Source organism: Uloborus diversus, unplaced genomic scaffold (genome assembly GCF_026930045.1).
Source record: "Uloborus diversus isolate 005 unplaced genomic scaffold, Udiv.v.3.1 scaffold_13, whole genome shotgun sequence".
In the NCBI taxonomy this organism is placed as follows: domain Eukaryota; kingdom Metazoa; phylum Arthropoda; class Arachnida; order Araneae; family Uloboridae; genus Uloborus; species Uloborus diversus.
Genome location: NW_026557987.1, coordinates 6636221 through 6660662, shown reverse-complemented (window position 1 = coordinate 6660662; position 24442 = coordinate 6636221). Strand labels below are relative to the sequence as shown.

Here is a 24442-nt window from a genome sequence, read left to right as displayed (position 1 = left end):
AAACTTTTGCTTGTGGGAACGGTTAGGGGTCACGCTTCCATTTTTTTACAGAAAAATAAAAAATATATAGAAATACATAACCGATGGAAAAATTTAGGAAGATGTAGATGGGTAATTTTATTTGACTGTGTGGGCAATTGCCGAAAAAACCCGCATTAAAAATATGCCCTGCCTTTCAAGGTTTGTACGGGTCATGGAAATCCTGGAAAGTCATGGGGAAAAAAATAAACAGATTCCAGACCTGGAAAAGTCATGGAAAATTAATATTTTCATTAAAAGTCATGGAAATGTATTTCAAGTCATGGAAAAATGTCTTGGGCAGTAGAAAGTAACAGAAGCTAAAAGAACATTAGAAATCTTCAGTGATTTAACACTATTGCATGTAAAGGCTATTTACACTGAAAAACTGAACCATCCCAAAAACAAATCTAAGTTTTGGAATCCTATTGCATCTGCTTCTGTAACAGCCGTCTGTCTTGTTTTGTTGTGTGGTTTTACTGCTGGGACATTACTTATTTGGAAGTCACTATTATTTTCAGTGTTTCTTATATTTTATGTTTTTTTGCCACTCCCACTCAAAAAGTATAATTCAATTCCATCCGAGTTCGTTTCAACTACTCATGAAAATCATTATTAAACTTGTCAGCGTTTATCTTAATTTGTTGAAGGCTTTAGAAAATAAACATTTAGTCAGGCGATAGAACAAAGAAATAGGGAATTCTAATACTTTAAAAAATGAATTTCCTGAAAAAGAAGGCTTTACTTCAATGAACGAAAATACTGTCAAGTTACATAGATTATTAGATACGCTGTTGACACCAAAGGGCAATTTTTTTATGAAGTAAATTTATTTTTGAAAACTCAGTAATGACTCATTCAACCTTTGTCCCATTCATTAATATTCTGTCCCATTTATTACTATTGTGCTCTGTTAAATATTTAGTAATTTAAACATCTATATATTGCATTCACTATATTTTTACCTTACTTAAATTAAAAAGATAAATAAGAATAGTTATTAGTTTCTGTACTATGTGCTGATGTTTTTTCAGTCACAAGTAAATGCTTTGATAACTTAGTGGCATTCACATAATAGTTTTGCTAATACCCACTGCAGAAAACTGGCAAGCAGTACTGTTCTCTTTGTATGACAAGGTCATGAAAATTTTTATGAAGTCATGAAAAAGTCATGGAATTTTTTCGACAAAATAGCGTAAGAGCCCTGACCTTTGTTATGAGTGAGATTCTATCAATTTGATATCCGACTTTATTATTGTTTTCCTTGAAGCTCGTTATTATTACTATTACATGTGCTACTCATTATCACTAAGTAGTTGTTTTTGCCATCTGGGGAATCAAATCAATATGTAGAATGCAGGGTGATTTTCAATGAACCAGACTAACAGCCATTTTGATGTACATACTTGATAAATCAAAGGCATATTTTGTATTTTGGGGATTTCCTCTTATGCAGTTTCACGTTTCATTCAATTGAATTCAAAATGCAATTTTACTGCTTGTAGTAAGTTGTTTATGTTCCTTGGCACAATTTATTGGTTATTTCATATAATCTCTACTTTCAGAAATTTGAGTAACACCTATTAGCCTGCATGACTGGGGTTCTACTATATAAAACTTTTATCAAAGAATTGTATGGGACCAGCTGTAGAATTTGTAACACATTCAAACTTGTTTTTGTACAGTGGATAGGAACCACACACAAAAAAAAAAGGCCTAAAACTTAGCAAGTAGCCATAAAAAGTAGCTTTGGCTGCATAATTAAAAGATTTTTTTAATGTGGTGGATAGGGTCTGCATAGAAGGTCTCGTGCAGTAAATAACTACAAACCTTGCGAAATAACTAGAAATTGCTTCTTTAAACGAATTCAAAATACAATAGCTACCGTATTTTCTTGCGTATTATCCGCGGGTGGCCTGTAATCCGCAGGTCCTAAAATCGGCCTGAAAAAAAAAGCTTCGTATAATCCACGTATAATATGATGTAAAAAGATAAAGTTTGAATTTAACATACCATTTGAGCAACTAAACTAAAAACATGAAAAAGTAATTACTTTGAAGGCATAATCAAAATTAATCTGAAATATAATGATTTCTTCTTGAAATCTAGATTATAGTACTAGCTAATTACTTGAAAAACAAAGAGTCAAGACAAAGGAGCAAATGGTCTAATCTTGTGCAAATGGCTACCTATTTCACTGTAATGTTGCTTATTTTACATGACCTGAATCGCCAGGAGGAACATTCAAGCAAGGTGCTTAGAATCTCGGCAAACAGTTTTTAAAAAATTATTCTCGTATGAGGCAGAGAGAAGCAAAGAGATGTCAGTAGACATTTTCAAGTTTTGATTAAAACGCATTTAAAGATTACATCCTAGGTAGGCTTTCATTTAATTTTTTTTCCTAAGTCATGCTGTATAGCAGCAACTACCAGGGCTACTAGTACCATCTCTTGCCAGTGTTGCCAGATGGTCAAATCCAGATTTCCCCAACTCCCTTCCAATTTTTCCCCAAAAAGCGATGTTTTCTACCAAATTCAAAAATTATTTTTCCACTAATATTTTCAGAAAATGAATAGACTTCCTCTAATATTTTTGTGTCTTGAAAAATTTTTTTTCCCCCAAATTGCCAAATTTTCTTAAAAAATTCCCCAACTTTTTTTTTCTTCCCATTATCGCTTTTTTTTGTCTTTTTTATCAATATCTTTATTTATCTGTACTAATAATAAAGCTGAAAGTCTGTCTGGATATCTCTCTGTCTGTCAGGATCTCTGTGACGCGCATAGCCCCTAGACCGTTTGGCCGATTTTCATGAAATTTGGCACAAAATTAGTAGCATGGGGGTGTGCACCTTTAAGCGATTTTTCAAAAATTCGATTTTGTTCTTTTTCTATTCTAATTTTAAGAACATTTTCCAGAGCAAAATTATCATAAGATGGACGAGTAAATTACCAAGCTATCATAACGTGGAACCGTAATGTGGGCAAGCCAATTGGCGAGAAATTCACCCTGCATTATTTGTAAATATACAGGGTAACCGAAAGACCTTTTAATTTTCTACTACGGGCAAAGCCATGCAAGTGCCACTAGTCATAAATACAAGCGCCTGACCGAGAGATGAGAAATAGCCAAATGTTTTTTTTTTCTACTTGCATTTACTATTGTTACTTACTTATTATGTACTACTTACTTATTATGTACATTTAAACTATGATTTTTGTATATATGTATCCAAGAACATTCCTTATCGCACTTATTTTTCACGCATCAACTAGTTATTCACGCAGAACATTAATGCGAAATCCGTAGCATAATATTCCACATAATACGAAATGCGAATTCCATAAAGTTGAGCAAAGCTAAACCAACGCTGTTTGATACAAACAATGTAACTACTACTTCTTGATGCGAATCTAAATACGAAAAAAAATCTTTTTTCCTTGAGTTTTTTCCCCAGGTTTTCCCCAAGAAAAAATTTTTTCCCCAAAGAATTCCCCTCAAAACCCATTTCCCCAAAATTTCCCCAGAGAGCACTAGATTTCCCCAAAATGGGGAAATTTCCCCCAATCTGGCAACATTCTCTTGCCCCAAGACAGAGGAGAGGTTCACCTACCATGTGTACTGGTTATCTCCAAATTTTTAATTTTGCCACTTGCATCCCTTTGCTTCTCACTGCCTCATTTAAAAATACAGTAAAACCTGTAAAATTGACCACCCTTTGCTTCTCACTGCATCATATGTTCTCATTTTACACATGCAAAACTTTTCAAAATGTCTAACCATCATCTTTTGGAGTATAAAAATATGCAAACTTTCTTGTGGTAAATGGGTTCGAAATCACTTTTGTCGCTCGAAGATGCCTTGCACTCTTTTTACGGATAACTTCATCAATAATGTCCTAAATTGAATGGAAATGTCATATACTGCAAACAAAAAAAAAGTTTGAGTGTATGAGTAACTCTTTTGGGTAGACCAAGATAGTGTAAATGAGCTTGCTTGAATAACCTTGGGAGTCGACCTAAAAGTCGATAGAAGTTGGCATTCATAGTACCTCAGACTTTGAGTATTTACATGATCACCCTTACAGCCCCATATATCTTAGAATTAAAATTTTATCTCACTGAAAACCTTTTCCATTCCACTAAAACATCATGTTTTAAAGAATAGTAAAAATGAACTTGTTGTTTTTTTTTTAATTTGAATATTTGCAAACAGCAACAAACTCATTGCCTGTTTTTATGCAGTTACCGTTTTCATTAAGAATTAATGTTCAATGCTTTTGATTTTATTGCAAATGCTTCGTTTAAATTTAAACGAGGTCAGAAATAGGTTTTCTAGAAATAACAAGTATTTGAAGTTCTACAGTCATTCATGTAATCAAGTTGTTCTTTCTTTTGTTTAGTGATGAAAACTATGAAGGATTCGAGCGATGGCAAAGACATGATGATGCTATTGACACGTTTTGTGAAATGGATGGTGAGTTCAATCTGTGATCCTCTTATAGTCATCAGCTGTTCAATGTTTGAAGTTTCTAATTTATTGTCTGGGGCCAGTTTGCTTTGACTTTCGGCCAGCTGATTGTCATTCATTGTGTTGTGAAAGTATTGATCCAAAAGTTTCATTCTTAAAATGTTTTTTTTTTTTAATTTCTTTTGAAGAGCACATTTGGTGTAATGTGAAGAGATTGCATCTAAGATGTTGCAAATGAACATTGTCTTATTGCATCTAAGATGTTGCAAATGAACATTGTTCTTTTCCTTAAATTCAAAGTTGTTTAATTTCAAATTTCAAGTTCTAATAAGATTCTATTTTGATAGGTTTGATGCTAATATAAGATCTAAGACTTTCACAGCTGGTGTCAACAATAGAATTTTTTTCTTAGTTTATAGGCCATAGTCTATCTGGCATATTTTTTCTTTTCTCAAGAATCTTCAGTACTTTTTTCAACTCTACATTTCTTCTCCTACCCCCCCCCCCCCCAGAAAAGCTATAAAAATTCAGAAATGTCAAAAATAACTTGAACAGAAGCAAAGATGTTCCAAAAATCATCTTAAGATTCAAGTGTTTGAGGATGCCTCTATCATAATGTCCTCTTAAAACTAAATACGATACTCCTCCTTCTCGAAGCAGTAGTTTGGACCAGACCAGTGAAGATTAAGATCAGAATCATACAAACCAGATTAAGCTCCCCCTCCCCTCGCCCTCAAAAAAATATATGTTTCATACAGATAATTTATCATATTACAATGATATATTAGATTATCCACAACAACTTTTTCTATTCTAGACGAAACTTCTGCCGAAGTCCAGTATGTGGACCTGCTGCTGAATCCAGAGCGGTACACTGGGTACAAGGGTAGCTCTGCCCATAGAATTTGGAACAGTATTTATAGAGAGAATTGCTTCAAGTATGTATGGTTTCCTGTTTTTTGTGTTTAACTGTATTCCTAGAACATTGGAGATATTTAGTCAAAATTCATTTTGGGGTTTTTCTGTAATGAACAGCGCGGTCATTATATTAAAATAGAGGTGAAGGCAATGTCATTCTTTTTAATGATCCGTTTATCAGAGGACCGTTCAACTTTTCAACCCATACAACTGAGGAGTTTACTTTCAAAACGGATTATATTAGAGACGTACCGAGTACTCAGTAACTACTCGGTACTCTGCCTACCAAAGTACTACTGTATACTGCCAAATTTTGATCAGATACTCGGCCAATACCGAGTAGTTGCAAAAAATTGAATATTGTCCAAAACAGATATTAAAATTTATAAAAAAGCGCAAGCATATTTAATATTCTGCAATCATTTATAATTCAAATTTACAAGTCGAAATTTAAATTTTGAGAATAATGAAGTTTGTAATGCTTCAATGGCATAAATCTTTATTTTAAAGTCCCCATAGTTACTAAAACTTATTATAAATTGTGCAAAAGGGTTCACAATTCAGCAACTGATTTTCAGTTTTGACTTGTAATGCTTCTAGATTCGGAGAGGGCTACGGACCTTACACGACTTCAAAGAATTTAAATGGTATGTTGACGTTTTTATATTTTGTGCATTTGAGTTTTTTTTAATGCTTTAAGATACGATTTGAATCAATTTGCTAACTGTATTTTACATTTTTGTGTTTTTAAATCTTTCAGCTATGTGCCTGGAGAAACGAGCTTTTTATCGAGCCATTTCAGGTCTGCACTCTAGTATAAGCATTCACTTGTGCGCACAATACTACACAAAAGGTATGCATACACCCCGTTTGAACTCCTGGTTTTTAAATGAATATTTTTTGTATGTTGGAATTACTTGTATTTTCGGTTACTATTGACACGTTTCAGATCATACAAGAATTAAAATTAGGAGAATTAATTTTAATTCTTTAATTCTTTCTTTAAAGAAATAAATCAATATTAAACAATAGCAGCGTGTAATGCTATTGTTTAATATTGATTTATCTTTTTTGCTAACCAACCCTCCTAATCATTTGATTTTCAATTAGTTCATATTAAAATAATGTTAGTGTTTAATTCTGGGCTGACTTTTAATGGGATGGTTTCCTTCAGTCAAAAGTCATTGAAATGGATAGAATGGGCAAAAAAATTTACATGGACCCAGAAAATACTTTCATTTACCCAACAGTTATTTTTTAATTCCTTTTTTTTAAATGTCCGATTTTTCAAACAAGGCGTGGTCTTGATGACGTCACAAATGATGTGATTTGGTGCATCTTTCTACTATGTTTCCACGTTATGATAATCAAGCAGCGAATTAAAATTGCGCTCTACGCTTGCTATCAACCCTATCGTTGCCAATACACGTGAGTAAAGATGCGAATGAAATATTTTGTTCTGTGAATGGGCAACATTGAATGGCATTTCATCATTTGTGATGTCACACGACAGAAGTGTAAACAATGAAAGCACACTGATTTTAGTAATTTTCTAAAAATATCAAACTTAAATAAATTATTCAAGAAATGGTCAGATGCTATGTTTTTAAGCATGCTTTTTTAGACAAACATACTTTTAAAATATACGAAACAACCCCATTAAAAGAGTAAAAATGTAAGAGGCAATGTTAATTTAGCACCAGTTAAGTGTTCTCAGATGTATAAGGATTCTTTTTTTTTAATCTCAAAGTTGTGAGAATATACTATGGATTTTCATGTTTTCAAAACAGGTGAATATTTGTACTGTGTGTACAATAAATTAATGTTAGGAAAGGCACTTAATTATAAAAAAGTAATGCATTTTATTTAACATACAATTTATATCTCTAACTCTCCAATCATTATCTTAATTCCAAACTTCATCTATATTTGTTGCCACTCATTAATTATTATTTGTTTGGCACGTTATGGTTATTATTATAACAATTATATCTTAATTAGATGACTAATTCTGTGACTTAAATAAATCTAATTAATATTTTCTTTCTTTAAAAATTGGCATAGCACTGTTACAAATATTAGCCACGAATTATTTTGCACTGAAAGTTCTTCATTAGTACTGTAAGCACACATTGCGAACTTTTAATCTTTTAGAACTTACATGCCGTACGTGTCTGCAGTTTTGTTGTGAAAATATATTTTTAATTAGTAATCTCTGTTAATTGTAAATTTCATATGCACCAAAAAGATCTAAATTTAAGGCATTATTAATTTGTTAATCTATAAAATTTAGCATTACAAAAATGATACCCAACTCTATCAGGGGTGCAACCAGAAAATGTTTTTAAGGGGGGGGGGCACAATTTTTTTTTCACAATACTCTATCAGCGTTCGCTCTCTCTCTTTACATCAATATATATTTATTATTATTAATATTATTTAGTAAAATTCCTTAAAATTGCATAAGTTTCACAATTTATTCAAAAACTGTTGCAAAAACATTAATTGTTCTTATGCTAGAATTGAAATCACGTTAAGAATAAACTTTAAAGTACTTGAAACAACAGTATGGTGGTAAGATGTTCAAATTAATAAATGGAAATCAATACTTGTTATTACTTTGTTTACTATATTAATGAAATAAATCAAAATGCACACGAATTTTTATCACCAAAAACACTAAACTATTCACATTTTTAAGATCATTCAAGGAAAGAGAAAAAAAGGAACACCTTAAAATGGCATGAAATCACTTAAAAATACAACAAAATAGTCAATAAAATCCCTGACACTTGATGAGTCCTAAATATCCACAGTACGCTTATAAAATTGTCTTATTGTCTACAACACAAAGTTTAACCGTTGTTGTTTCTTGGTTAGTTCTTCAACAACTTCATCTGGTTGTACAACTATATCTTTGTTGATACAAAGCTGTGCTAATCCATTTAAGCGTTCTTGCATCATTGTGCTTCTTAAATAGAACTTGAGACGGCGCAGTGTTGAAAACGATCGCTCCGCAGTAGCAGAAGAAATAGGCAGTCTTATGAACGATGAGTTCCTAACTACAGAAAAAATAAATGTCGAAAAGGAGAGAGGGGGAAGTTTTAAATGACCTCTCGTCGTCCCTGCTCACTTTGGAACCACTTTATTTTCTCAAAGAGCGTTCGTCTTCGTTCCATAAAAAAAAATTATTTTTAAAAATTGTTCAAATTAGTGTTCTGGGGGGGGGGGGGGGCACGGGCCATGTGCCCCCCTCCCCCCTCTGGTTGCGCCCCTGAACTCTATCGTACGTTACACATAGATAGATAGTTTTGTGTTAATGTTCTGAGACTTAGTTTCCTGACAATTATCTTTAAAAAATGTGGATGAATACAGATACAAATGTGACCCGCTAGGCTGGTCCTTAATCAGTTTATTAGTCCCCAATGAAGACCAATGCCCCTGTTAAAGCTATCGACCCCCTTACTCATTACTGCCTTTTCCAATAAGTCCTTCCAAGTGCCCTCGACCCCACTCAAGTAATTTTTTTCCTCATATCCAGGTTATTTGAAAGGTTTAAAACAATGACCCCTCGTCCTGCTTTCTGTGCAAAAACTTAACCCCTTAACATCTTTCATTTTGATAAATTTAAACAACTGAATCATGTCCCCTCTGACTCTCCTTTGCTCCAGGGTATACGTGTTAAGACTTTTGACCCTGGTATCATAATCTAAGCCCTCCTCACTACCCCATTAGTCTTTTGAACCCTTTCCAATAAAGAAATCTTCTTAAGGAGACCAAAGCTGAATACTAGTTGGGTGTGAAATAATCGAAGTGTAATTGTAAAAAGATTTGAATTGCTATGATTTTTCTTTACCTCAGTTTCATGCAATAACTTCGATTACACAGATTTCAAAATTCCTTCGCAGCCAAAGATTGCTTCGGCAAAGGTGCTTGGGGGCCCAATGTCCAAGAGTTTCATCGGCGCTTCGCTCCCGAGCTGACCAATGGCGAGGGACCACACTGGCTGAAGAATTTGTATTTCGTATACTTGCTGGAACTTCGTGCCATCGCCAAAGCGGCCCCATACTTCGAGAACGAGCTTTTTTACACGGGTAACGACGAAGCCGATCGGGAAGTCAGACAGGCCATTAAAAAACTCGTAGAAGTGGCAAAGTGAGTATATGCTTTTTAATTGCAAGCGTTATTGCAACGGCACCAGTAACAGATATGCTTAACACCAGGGGCGGATCTAGAGGGGGGCTATAGGGGCCATGGCCCCTCCCAAAGCCTTGTGATTGTAGGATTTTTTTTTAAGAAAAAGATCAAAAATATTATGAGAAAATAACAAAATTTAACGCATGTTTTTTACATTATAAGAAATTTAGGCCTTAACTGGGAGAGAAATTATCTCTCTCCTAGAAAAAGAACTATTTGTTACAAATCCTGTAAAAAGTAATTATTGTAGTAACGTAACCTGTAAATAGTTTCCCGTAATGAATATACAATCCCCTTTTCATTCGGCTAAAGTATACAACCCCCTATTCTTTTTTCCTTATTTCATTCACTGATTTTATCAAGTGTAGTTGTAGAACGTTGTAGCATTTTCTGGAATCTTTGAGAGATTTCTATTCGGTGTGTATATAAACCGTTAGCGATGGATAAAAAGTTAGTTTCGATTGAGAATTTGTACTGAGAGTGTGTATTAGCTCTGTTTATAGCGAGGCATTTCGCTGTGTTGTTTTCGTATTTGGAAGTAAATACGTGTGTAAACGTCGAGTTTACGGTGTTGTGTGATAATTGCTTAATTGCTGATGAATAATTTAGCAGTTGTTGACGCTCTTTCCTGTACATAGTGTAAATAAACTTCCTGTATTTTTTTTAAATCAAGAACTGTGTCATCCTTTCAAGAAAGTTGGAAGCCGCACCGAATCCGTTACATATTATTTCCAAAATTTTATTCTTCGTTTACATCATATCTAGATTCCAACTTTAGACACTTGGACGTTCTCTAAATGATGTTGTCCTCAGAGTCACCTATTGCTCACGAGACCAAAGAGAGCCTAAATTTGCGTATTTATGGCTTTAATTTCGAAATTTTTCGGAGGGAGAGCTCACAAATCCTCCATCGCTTTCTCTAATACAGTAAAACCTGTAAAGTTGACCACCTGTCTAAGTTGACCGCTTTTGTCAGGAACGGAATTTGTCCTACCTTATATAATGAGGGAAAACCTCGGTAACTTGACCACCTCTCTATCTTGACCACCTGTCTATCTTGACCACTAATCTACACCAGCTTTGGTTTGGAGTATTTTAAAAAACCCTTTGTATGTTGACCACTTGGCAAAAGCATTAGATTGAATTAAAAGTTTAATCAGTTATGCATCAAATAAGCAACCAGAAATTTAAAATAATAATAATAATAATAATGATAATGAATATTCATGTTTCTATCGAAAAACATTGGGCTTATGTTAAGTCCTAGAAAATGCGCCAAACTTCATTAAGGAGTTATTTTGTTGAAAAGTAGATTACCATTGTTACAAATGTACAAGAAAAAATCAAATGAAGAATTTAAGTCACTTTTGACTTGTTATGAATTTTTAGGAATTGTTAATGTCAAGTAAGTAGTTTTTCATAAGCAATGAGACTTTTTTTTTTCTTTGATTGATTTACAGACATTTTAAATTTGTATGATAATTTATGCGTCATTCTGGTATATAATCTCTAGAAATATTTACAAACATTTTACTTATTGTTTTAAAGTAATGTTAAACAATGAAAGTGAGTTTAAAGTATTCCAATTAGTTAAAAAATGAATGCATGAGGGGAGAAATGACAAAAAAAAAAGTTTTTGTTATACTACCCTCTATAAGTTGACCACCTGTCTAAGTTGACCACCAAAGTACTGCACCGCAAGTGGTCAACTTACACTGGTTTCACTGTACGTGCAAAAATAGCTTAAAATTAGATTTTTCGAGCGTCTAAGGTAAAATATTAAGGAAAAGGGGATTCCAAACACCCTCACTCTCCCTTTAGAATCATTCATTTTAATAATGTTCCTTGAGAGTTTGTTCAAAAATTTTGGATGCCCCCTCCCAAAATGATCGGCTAGATCCGCCACTGCACCCACGGAGGGGGCTAGGGGGCTTAAGGTATCCGACTGCGTTCGAAGACATTTTTTTGAAAAATAACCTGGACACTTTTTTAAATGTTATTTTTTAACTACATATGTTTCGAAACTATGAAAAAAATGTAAAAACAAGCTTTTAAAATATTATTTTTTAAAAAAATGGATAAATTTGAAGAAAAATAGCGAGAAAACGTGTCTTACGCTAACAGCTATGGACAAAATTTGGTTCTAATCACACACAAACCCTTGTAGTAATACATTTGTATGACATTAATGTGTGTTTTGCTCTAAAAGTTTTATTTTATTTTATTTTTTAAAGTACTGAAATATAGCCGAACAAAGTTCCTATACTGGTATTTTTTTCGTAAACAAACGCATTTGTTTAAACTTATCCGCATGAAAATATTACTTAAAAATGAAATTCAGCTTAGCTTTTAGAGGAAAACATCAAGCATATTACAAAGAACGATCTCAGAAAATTTCACATCAATATTCGAATAACTTTTTGAGATATCATTGTTACAGTAGACAGCTTTCTTCAAAAATATCGTTCTTCAGAAAACGCGTTTAAATGCAACTTCCATTCTGGAGTTCAGTGTAAGACTCTGTAATAATACAGCTATAACTCCAGTTGTAATTCACGTAGAGTAAAAACTAAGACAGTTTTGGAAAGCTAATGAATCAGACTACAAAATGAAATCATAAAAACAATTACGAATATTTCATCGAAAATGTCGATTTTAACGCAGTCGGATACCTTAAGCTCCTCCCAGAGATCAGAAGGAATTCAGAAATGGCCTTGGACCCCCTTGATCAACCAAAGAGAAGGCCCCAAATCGTATTTTTTGGCCTTTAATTTTAGAAATTATACAAAATGGTTGGAAATTGCTCCTGTTAAAATTACGGTTGCTGTAAAATTCTTTTCTCGGTAGACTTTTCTCTCTACAAACGGGTCAACCTCTTTCAAAAAATAATAATTGCTGCAGCTTTATTTATTCAATGTTTCTTCTTAATTTGAGCCTAATTAGGTTGGTGTGTATCTTTTAGGATTCAAATTTAAACTGATTTTGTAGTTCGATAGATAGAGTACTGAGAATAGGAAAGAGCAATTTCATTCTCCCCTAAAATTCTATAAAGTCGATATATGATTAAAATAAAAACTGTAATAAAACTTTCCTAGCACGAAATTATTTTAAAAAAAATCTACATAAGACTGGGAGGAGTTGAAAAAACACTGATTTTGCCTCTCTCTTCGCGTATCAGATATCCTTTAAAAAATTCTAGCCCCTCCCAAGAAAAAATCCTGAGTGTGCCACTGCTTGAGACAAACTGTTTTTCTGTCATGCAACTATGTCTCATCTAACGTTTGGCTGCCTTCTTTATCCTCTGAATCAGTTAGTTTTATTTTTATATGCGCAATTCCAAAAAAAACGTCCGACCCCCAGTAACAGACGCCTTTAAAATCTGATGGAACCCAGTAACAGATAAGATGGGGAAGGGATGAGTCATGGGCAAAATTCCTTTCTTCTCTTCAAAATGTGCAAAAGTTCTTTATTTTTAGAACTAAAGCCTTATTAACAAGGTTCAAAAATATCGCGACATTTTCGAAAATATCCGATATTTTGATATATATGAGATATTTTGATATCTATCCGATATTTTCAATCAACACCAACTAAAGCCTTCAAAATAGCAATGCATCCTAAAATCACTTTTTTTTTCTGATATTATTATTACAAATATGTAGATTTAAAATTAAGGCTTCTTTCAATATTTATATCTAATATTTCATTTAACATTTGCTGTTTTACACATTTTTTTTTCTGTTAGCTATTTTACACAGTTATATGATCCATCAGAAATAAATAATATGTATTAGTTGGTACATAGTCATACGACATTTTCTTTTTTCTGACCAACGTTTAATATTTAATTAGGTACTTATAATATGAATTAAAATTGTTACATTACAAATAATAAAAATTAATGTGAATTAAAAAAGGAATATTATTACTTTGCAATATTAATGATGTACATAACGATGTATTCATTAATGATGTACATCATTAATGATGTATTAATGATGTACATTAATGATGATACATAACTTCATTTGTATTGATAAATGTACAATATTACAATGATTAATATAATTTTTACATTGAAAATACCATAATTGAAAAAATAAATATCAAAATATAATATTTTCAAAATAAATATTGGATATATATCGGCGAACTCTACTTATTATCTTCAAATGAACATGAAACACCAACTGATTTCATGATGGCTGTTCATAACCTTCCACCACTGCCTTGTAAATACCAATTGGCTCTTGAAATTCACTCTGATAACACCACAGGGTGGCGACAGATCAGGGAGATCAGGGAAAAGTCAGGGAACTTTATTAATCAGGGGAAAATCAGGAAAATATCAGGGAATTTTGAAAAAATAACAAAAAATCAGGGAAAATTGATTTTATGAAGGAAAAAAAATGTTTTTTTTTTTTGCTTTACAAAATTAAATACTCTAATTCCCTACGCATTTTCCGCCAATTATCTGTTCGAAAAAAGTAAAATTAATGAGGTGTGATTATACACTGCCCCATATTTGTGCATCTTTTTTCCTCAACGTCAAAGTATTGAATCTTACTTATTAACCACAGGATGAACTTATTAAGATTGCTTCTGTGTGTGTTAGGTTGTTTATTTTACCTAGCTTGAAATTTCCTTTTACGCTTTCAATGCTACGTAAAATAAACAACCATACAGGCAAAGAGGAAGGCTTCATTAATGCCTTAGCTCCTTTGCCTTTATTCCGTTGTCTCGAAGTAATTAGCGTACTGTAATCACGATTTCAAGAAGAAATCTTTGGTTTTTAAATTAATACTATAAAAGCTTAAAAGTTATTACTTCTTTGGGTTTTTAATTTAATTGCTAAAATAGAACTTTCAATTAAAAGAACTTTATTTTTTGCCGTTATACTATTTGTTGTCACCGCAGATTATAAAGGTTTTCTTTTCTTCAGACTTAAGTAATTTTTTAATTTTATAACCAAGTTGTATTCTTTTATATATTTTGATATTAACTAATTGCTTTTTTTTTCTTGCATTCAAAGTTGTTTGTTACAAAAGCAATCTAAGATTTTTTTTCGTTACATACTGAAATCATTTGAAATGGAGTTAACTTGTGTACTTAAGTAAATATCTTTATTTTTTTATTGTTAAAATGCTGTATTCATTTATTAAAACCTATATTTTAGATTAGAGAAAAGCTTCTTATGAATGGATATCAAATGGTTTCATCTGTTTTGCATAAATATGTCAATTAGTTAGATAAGAATAACTACATTACTTCTATTTTTTTCACTATTGTTATTCTTGCAACAATTATTATACTGTTTGAAAACTTAGTTCAAAATAATTTATATTACTTTTTAGTTCTATCATAAATACACATATGTTTTTACGAGTAATTTTAATAGTTTCTTAAATTTCTTATGCTAAGTGGGTTTCTGGAAGTGAAGTTTTTTTTTTTTTTTTTTAATTTTCTATAATCTTTCCATGTATAAAAATTTAATATACTGTTTTGTTCGTTTTTCTTTCCTTCCAAAAAAAATTGTCTTGTTGTTTTTATTTTTTTTTTTATTTTTAACCATGTTATTAAAAAAGTAGCATCTTTTTAAAATATATCTCTAGTTCAACAACTTTACACAACTTAAAACGTTTAAAATACTGCATTTAATACAAACATACAATGGATTTCAAGTAGAGCAAAGAAAGAAAACCATTATCATTGGTAACGTAAATCAGGGAAATTTGGTGAACTTAATCAGGGAAAAGTCAGGGAACTTTTTTTCACAGTTCCTGTCGCCACCCTGCACCAGATGGTTGCACCCTATTCATGTGTCGCAGCAACATGAGTTTTACCCGTCAAAAACTCTTATTATTTAAATCCAAACTTGCGACTGTCTGTTACTGGATCCTTTTCTTTTACTGGCGCCGTTACCCTTTATCCCATTACTCCAAATTCTCATTTATCCCAACTAACTGGGACCGATGGCTGTCTGGGTAATCGAAAATCCGAATAAGCTTGGGGCAGAGCTTCCTCATAATTTCCAAAAATTTCAGTCTTCAGAAAATTTTACTGAGTCCACTATCACAGTTTAAATGCTTTTTAACTAAATTTTCAATGTTACTGCTAAAATGTCTCTTTTCATCGTCGTCTATTTTCCTTTCAAACAGTTTTCCTGCTTAAGTTTCTCTTACAAATCCCCTGAAGGAGACCATACCCTATAAATATCATGGTTGGCCGGATTGGACCTAATTGGGTTGGACCCAATGGGTTTTTTTTTTGAAAAAACCCATTTAAAAACCCCCATTATTTAGCCCACTTTTGGGTTTTTTTAAATTTTCTGAGAAATTTAGAAAAAAAAAATTTAAATACTTTCACAATTTAAACTTTTTTATATTTTTTCAGCACAGACAGTGGACATTAAAAATGAATTTTGAACTTTAATAGTATTTCCTAATGTAATGTAATTCCTCTTAACGGCATTAAAAAGAATACTTCAAAAATTTTAAATAAATATATTTAACTGTTATTTATTGACCAGTTAAAGATAACTATTGAATAAATAAATCAAATTATCTTGACTAAGTCCTGTCGTGTGTGATTTTCTCAATATTTGTAGAGGAAACTACTTTAGCTAAAAGACTTTCATGTGAATTTTTTCTGCAAACCAACACGTCACTAATCTTGATTAAACAAGGTATGTTTTTTTAGAAATTAACAGGTTTTACAAACAGTTGGACAGAAAACAAAATAGGATGTACAGTAGTTGCATTATCTTATGAAAGAGTTTAGTATTTGTTACTCTATACACAGAAATAGAAAAACAGGCAACATAAAATTCAAAGAAATGTCTTGATTTAGCTGGCATTCAGTAAAAAGGGATTTAAACTACTTGAGGTTCTACAGTAGTTTTGCATGACAAAATGAAACACAATAAAGTAAAATGCAAAAAAAAGGAGTAATTAAAAACGAACAATAGATTTTATCACTCGAGAAGTAACTTTGCCTTAACTGTTGGTATTCATGGAAACTAAAAAATCTGAAACTTCACCATTCTTGGGTTTTGTCGTCTTTTATACTTTTCTTCAGAAAACACTGAATTTTCCAGCTTTTTTTACCCCAAGACAATTTCTGTACTTTGTCCATATACTTAAGCTACAATATGCTACAAGTACCCTACATTTTCCTTAAAAAAAGACAAAACAAACCACATTTCTTTTAAAAAATCCAGCTTTAGTTGGATTTTTCAGGTTTTATTTAAAAAAAACCTGGGTATACGGGCTTTTTAAAAAAACCCCAGGTTTTTGCCAACCCTGGTAAACATAGATGTTTTTATAGATTTGAATGATAAAAATGTGTAAAAAAAGAAGTATGGAACACAATCTTTTCATAAATCTCAGATTTAGGAGTGTTATTGCACTAACAAATTGTTATCTAAATTTGCAATTAGCTCTTAAATGATTCATAAAGTTCATATTTTTATTATTCATTCAATTTTATTATCAATAATGTGATTTTAAATTCTGATTTGTATCAGCAGTAAAGGTATGATCATTTTTATTGCTCACTGCTTAATGATTTGTTTATTCTTTTTTTCCCCCCTTTTAGATCGTTTCCTGACCATTTTAATGAAAATGTCATGTTTTCGGGGAATGACAAAGAAACCAGAAAATTGAAGGTATTTGATTTGTGTACTTGCTGAAATAGGATTGATTTTTTTATTGTTATTATTATTATTTGTTTTTTTAATGCATGAGTTTGAACCATAATAAAATATTTTTTTAGATATACATTTCTTAAAAACGTTCTTAGAAATGCAGAACAGTGAGTTATTTAAAGAATGTTATTTGAAACTAGCGGCTTTTAACAACTGTTTGGTTCATGTAATATACAGGGTGTTCCGTTTTAACCTGCAAGACCTTTATTTTCGTAACCATTAGTCCTAGATGCATATTTCCAATTGCAAAAATGTTCCAAATCAGATGCAGAGTTAAGATATTGAAAGTTTGAAGTAAAAATGAGTTAAAAAAATACAAAATTTAACTTTTTATATGAGCCCCAGGATCCCTAACTAATATTTAGAGAAATAATTTCCATTGAAAACTATTACTGACACAAAAACTTGACATTTGTGCCACCAAAACTCAAGGAGATATTCCATTTCAAAGTTTTAAGGGACCATACAGAAGATGAGATTGGAACTTATCGCCCTTTTAGAAGAATGACAGGTCATCAAAGTAAGAAAAACAAGGTATTTATTTTTTTCATTGTTATTCAAAAAGAAATGCGAATGTTATGCTGTGATATGCAAACACACACTGCAAAACCTCGAACAATTTGAAAAACCACTCTCTATGCACGCATATAATTTTAAACGCTTGTCCCCCCAAAAGGTGTTATTGACAGCGAGTGAAAAGTGGTCTAAATCACAAAAGGCTGCGTTTCATATCTAGGTGAATATTGGTCGCACTAATTTCAAACTTTTTGTGTTGGAATTATTTTTTAACGGAGATTATTTCCCTAAACATAAGTTAGGGGACCAGGGGCCCGTATAAAAAGTTTAAGTTTGTATTTTATGACTCATCATTATTTTTACTTCAAACTTACAATAACTTAACTCTGCATCTGATTTTGAACATTTTTGCAACTGGAAGTTTACATCTAGGACTAACGGTTGCAAAAATAAAGGTCTTGCAGGTTAAAACAAAACACCCTGCATACATCTTGCCTTTGATGTGCTACTGACACAAGAACAAGTGTACCAACATAGCAAAAATTATACAATTTTAAAAGAAAGCAAGGTTTAAAATTATGTTAATCATTGTCATTTACTACTGCCCGGAAGTGAAAATGATAAAAATGTTCATTTTATCGCTTTCAGTGTAAACGAATTAAAATTATCCTTCTGTCACCAGAAATAATTTTATTCCTACCACTCGTAACCTAACTAAGGCACGAATCTGTACATCATGACGTGACTAACCCAAGTTCAAAAATGGTGATTTTTAGGTTATTATTGCAGAATGTAGAATCCTATTACGCATTGCTGCACAGTCCAAGTAGGCCTGGGAAGGTCTGTATACAAGTGGACGGGGGGAATCCCCCCCCCCACCAAAAAGTACAGTTTGACATTTGATGAACTGTCAAATGAATGCTTTGCTTACCTGCCACAAGAAATAGACTAACATGTGATACAAAGTTGTCTGATAGATTTTCTACTCTCAAAAGCGAGAAACTAGGAATCCCTTTTGCCTCTTTTTAATTTGAGAAGTCTTGTAATGAATGAGAAATCAAAACAAACTCTGAAACATAAAAAGACACCCCTGTGATAAATTGTTTTGGGTACCATTTTTCACCTCCCCCTCCCCTTCTTACTCTTGTCACCATTTTTTATGAAGTTAAAAAAAAAAAAAAGAAAGGAAGTGTTTGTTTGCGAAGAGGTTTTTAAGAAACTCTTAAAATCCAGTGTTAACTTTTTCTTAAAACGAAATTTGAAAACTTCATTGTGTTCTCTCTCCTGGAGTTAACTTTTACAGTCTAAAAAAAAATGGTACCATCACTGTCCACTGAATCCCCCCACTTCAGAGAAAAACAAAGATTATACTGATATGCTATCAAGAAGGATTTTTTTTTTTTTTGATCAAAATAATTTTAGTCCGGTAGTGATACAAAAGTCTTATATTTCGAAGATTTTCTTTTTGCCTGCAGTAACAGATTAAAACCATAATGGAAAATACATTTTTTTCCCACAGTACCCCTCCGTAGCTACGCCACTGTCTGTGCCTCAGAGCCAGACTAACATAAGTCACATGATCGCTACTGTACAGGAGAGAGAGAAGACATTTGCATGGTAGGCATACAATGGTTCTGACATACTCTCTTTAAACACTGGTAAATAATTAGTTTTTTAGTTTAAGGAGTTACATTTATATGTCCGGTGTGGATTCTACGTACAATGCACTAATATTTTTGGACTTGCGTTAGTCTGGCTCTGAGGTACAAAAATCTATATAAATAAAACAAAGAATATATGTGTGTGTGTGTGTGTTACCTATACAAATCCAGTTTTCGTCGGATCTGGACCAAATTTGGCAGGGAGGTACTTAAGCACCCGAGAAAAAACATGGAGGGGGGGGTCAGGGTCAAAAGCCAAAAAGTAATGAACCGTTCAAATTTTAATTTTTTAGGGCCCGAAAATGGCACCACATGGCTTTTTCTACCTGAAATAATGATCCCATTTGTTTGATTTTGGCGCCATTCAAAAACCCAAGAAAAATACCCATGAGGTTTATTCATTTCCTTCCAATTGCAAAGCAAAAAGGCTGCTAAATCACCGGGAAAAAATTAAGGAGCATCATTAAGTTTAATGGAATGGAAATTTTAAGTCGAAACTTTATCCTTTGCGCGATCTCATTTTAAATTAGTGTGAATCAAGTTTCAGAAGGCTGCCCCTTTTTTTCTCGACCGCGACAAAATAAAATTTTGTTTTTGTTTTGAGGTAAAAATTGCTCTTTTTGATTATTACTTGGCGATTTATCTTCTTTCCTTTTTTTTGTACCTCCAGCAGAAGATAACCAGGAAAATTGCGTTTAAGTTGTTGGGGAATTTTTGATTTAACGTTTTCTTTCTTTCAGAATGATTGTTTGGACGGGAAGTTTGACATTTTTCCCCCTCTAATTGAAGCCTGATTGTTGAACATGCGTCACTTGACATAACTTTTGTTTTCGAGGTAGACCGTGCAAAGCTGGGCAATGCAGCTAGTATTAAAATAAGTGATGATTACAATGAGAGTTTCCCTTATATCCTTTGAATTTATTTTCAGGAGGAGTTCCGTTTACATTTCCTGAATATTTCCAGGATCATGGATTGCGTGGGATGCGATAAATGCCGACTATGGGGCAAGATACAGGTAAAATGAATTTAAAGTTCATGTGCATGCAGTTTTTTGTCCGTTCTTTTTTCATGACATCAGCAGATCATGACCAAGTAGATCTTGAAAAATCTTTTTTTTTTACCTGAGAAGAAATTTTAATCAGCAGAATCAAATTATAAAGGAAATAGTTTTTTTTTTACACTACTGTGCTACGAAATTGATTGGATTTTCATTTAAATTGGTTTCTTGTCATAATATAAGTTTGGTCGAATTGAACATTATGAATGAAATTAGTTATTACTGATTTAGTTTCCATTGTTTCATTCGGTTTTTTTTTTATCAGCAATGTATGTAATATCATATTCAATAGATAACATGCATTAAATACTTGAAATATTTCTTTCTTTCGACAGAACCGACAAAATATAAAACTTTTTGTTCATTTCTTCATTTTAAAAATTTTGCAAGTCTAGATGCAGCATTAACCTTTGAATTTTAGCAACACAGTTTTAGGTCTAGCTTTTGGTGGGAAATTGAGCATTTAAGGAAAGTCAAAAATTCGATTTTTTGATTTTTATATACTTTGAAACTCCATTTCAGAACCTTTTTAATGATACAAACTTCTTGATCGTGCTCATAATAGAAGTAAGTTCAAATAAGCTTTTAAAAAATGTAAGACCTATTTTGATGAGGTATGATTTTCCCCTTTAAATGGAATATCTCGAAATGGTATTTTTGAAACTAAATGTTCTTTTTTCTCAGAAACTAAATTGTGTTAGGCTTTGAAATTTTTACCACCTGATCCGTACATCTAATTGCATATACTGAAGTAAATTTTTTCCCATATTCGAAAAACATTTTTTTATAGAGCTAATTTTGTGTTGCGAAATGGTATTTTTTGAAAACAATGCAGTGACTTTTTTAAAAAAGCTAAGCTTTCTTTCTGTGAAATTTTACTTCAGTATAGCATACCTGCCAAGCCTTCCGGATTTCCCGGAAGTTTTACGGATTTTTATGTCCTTTTCCGTTTTTCCGGTTATGAGCAAAATCTTCCGGATTTTTCACGTTTTGTAGGAAAAAAATAGTAGTTCGCCAATTTTGGCGCTAACGATTCTTTTGCGGAATGCGGCACCGCGTTTTAGGTCAAGTAGCCAAGGAAAGGTTGCCGTAGGAGAATGGCACGAGAAGAAGCGAGGCAAGATTATGACGTCACGGAGTGATACAGCGCATGACTTCATCGGGATCCAATCAAAGCAAGCGTCGCGCCTGGCAACTAGGGGCACAATTTCGGCGCCGATTATCTTCTTGTTCTCTCAGTTCGAGCTGTTTCTGCTTTGTTCTTTTTTTAAAATGAGTACCAAATGTTATTTCCGAACTTTTAAAGAAAGCAATAACAGTAATATTTACTAAACGAAAGTAAGTTCAATTGATTTGAAATTTGTAACTAATATATTGTTGAATGTAAAGAGGATAGGGGTGCTGTTTGATTTTATTTTGCGTTAAAATCTTGTGGATAAAAATAAAAAAATCTTCCGGATTTTTTTTCTCGGAGGTTGGCAGGTATGGTATAGAGAAGAGTCTACTTAAGGTACAGAAAAAATTTCATAGTTGTATCTTTAATAGACTTTTAGAAAAAGGTACATGAACCTGTGCAAATTAACATTGATGGTATAGGGGGTACTCAGGGCCAGATTTGGAAGTGTGGAAGCCCCGAATCAGGGTTCGAAAAGATCATCCTATTTTCGAAAATATCCAATACTTTGATACATATCCGAATATTTTGATATACAGTCGACGCTCGATATAACGACCATCTCCGTCCCAGAGAAAAAGGTCTTTATAACGAGTGGTCGTTATAAGAGGTACAATTTTTTAAAATATACACAGTCATCATGCAAGCCCCGTTGTTCCATAAAAAAATGGTACTTTTTCAAACATTCCAGTTTATGCCCAAATTATTTTTATCGTAGGAATTTTTAGAAAAATCGTGTGCAAAATACTATAACAGGATATTAAAGAACTTTTAAAGTAGAAAATACAGGGAGGAAAATGTTACACACTTACAAATCTGCTACTACTACTGCTACCACTACACTTTCTGAAGATAAAACCAGAAACAGACGTTTGTCTTTTTAGCAGACGTGATTTTTGCAAAACATTATTTTCCGTTTCAGATATAGGAGATAAATTATGTTCTTTTTTTTTTTTTTGCTTTTCAAAGAAACATGTAAAAGTCCCTCGAGAACCCCAAATCTTGAAAACCACTAGATTCAAACACCAAACTACCAACACGTCTGTCAACTCCCTTTTCTTAGCAATCTGGAAATTTCTGGTAATCCCCCCCCCCCCTCTCAAAGTTAGATTTGACATTGAAAGCTTCAGGAAGATGTCCGTAAACAATAATCAAGGTCATTTCAAGCTACAAATTTGTTTTATTGGAAAGAACTCCAGAAATAGCGTCCGCTGAATTCGATCGTTGTATTGGATTAAACGATACAGAACGGTCGCTGTAACGAAGGCAATTTAACGTAGAGTTCATAGGAACAAAGTTGGGACTTTTCCAGTGGTCGTTATAATGGGACAGTCTTTATAATGTGTGGTCGTTATAACGAGCGTCGATTGTATATGCATAAATCCGATATTTTTGATCAGCACTTTAATAGCAAATACATCCTGAAGTTACTGCTATTTATTTTTTTACATTATTATTATTATAGTTTATAGGGGAGAAAAAATGTAAAATTTGCTGACCCGTGAAAGTTAGGATATTTCGTAAAAATTTTATTGTGGGGGGCCCCTTTGATATGGAGGCTCCGGGGCAGTAGCCTCACCTGCCCTCCCCTAAATCCAGCCCTGCTGACTCTTCTTAAATGAAACTAGCTGGCATTTTACATATTTATTTAATTTGGTACAAGGATCAGAAAAGCGTCACACAAAATTTGCTACAGTGCAATAAAAATGATCCATTTCTCCAACTGCATCAAGTAGATTGCAACCCTCAAAATGAGCCATATATTGAGGGCCTTTTGACAAGGCTTGGAGCATTAACAACTAGCGTTCAAATTTCTTTTGTTAACTTACATTTATTTTGTTACTGGGTCGTTTCACTGTATTTTTGACATTTACGTAGAGTCTGTAACGTGACCTTTTTTTTTTGCCGTGACTTTTTAATTTACTATTTGATTTGCAAATTACAGTAGAAGACCGTTATAATGCACACTTTGGGACCAGAGCTTTTGCGTTATACAGGATTTTGCATTACATAGATCATTTCACAAATTTTGAAACTAATATTCAGAATATAACTATTCAGAATGAGTTTTATCTGCAATGAGTATTAAAGCACCAATATTACAATTAATCATCTTTACTAATAATAAAGCTGAAAGTCCCTCTGTCTGTCAGGATCTCTGTGACACGCATAGCGCCTAAACCGTTCGGTCGATTTTCATGAAATTCGGCACAAAGTTAGTTTGTAGCATGGGGGTGTGCACCTCGAAGCGATGTTTCGAAAATTCGATGCGGTTCTTTTTCTATTCCAATTGTAAGAACATTTTCCCATGCAAAATTATCATTAGAGGGACGAGTAAATTACGAAATTATCATAACGGAACCGTAACATGGGCACAAGCCAATTGGCGAGAAAATTCACCACACATTATTTGTAAATATACAGACCTTTTAATTTTTTACTACGGGCAAAGCCGTTCGGGTACCACTAGTTCACAAATAAATATGTTTCACAATCAAAAGAAAGTGAACTATCCTGCCCTTCTGCTAGCTTCATGGTTTGTATAACAGCTGCATTTTCAAGAGCCATCTGATATTTTCTTTTCACTGTGAACACTAATTTTCATTTTAAAACTTTGAATTAAGATGGAAAGATGGAAAACTATTTTAAAATTTAATTTGCCTAACCATTTTTATGTTTGCAAAGCAAAGCAGAGGGAGTTTTTGAACTTTAAAACCTATTGTTTACTT

At 32.7% G+C, this 24442-nt stretch overlaps 1 protein-coding gene across 1 annotated transcript in view; it reads left to right on the top strand.

Moving 5' to 3' along the window:
- LOC129232649 (ero1-like protein) overlaps nt 1-24442 on the top strand; it is a 46732-nt gene that overhangs the window by 18021 nt on the left and 4269 nt on the right. The window contains exons 6-12 of the mRNA XM_054866780.1: nt 4418-4491; nt 5303-5423; nt 6004-6050; nt 6164-6256; nt 9312-9558; nt 17197-17266; nt 20411-20497. Coding sequence (XP_054722755.1) covers nt 4418-4491; nt 5303-5423; nt 6004-6050; nt 6164-6256; nt 9312-9558; nt 17197-17266; nt 20411-20497 — 739 coding nt within the window. The remainder of the gene's footprint in view (nt 1-4417; nt 4492-5302; nt 5424-6003; nt 6051-6163; nt 6257-9311; nt 9559-17196; nt 17267-20410; nt 20498-24442) is intronic.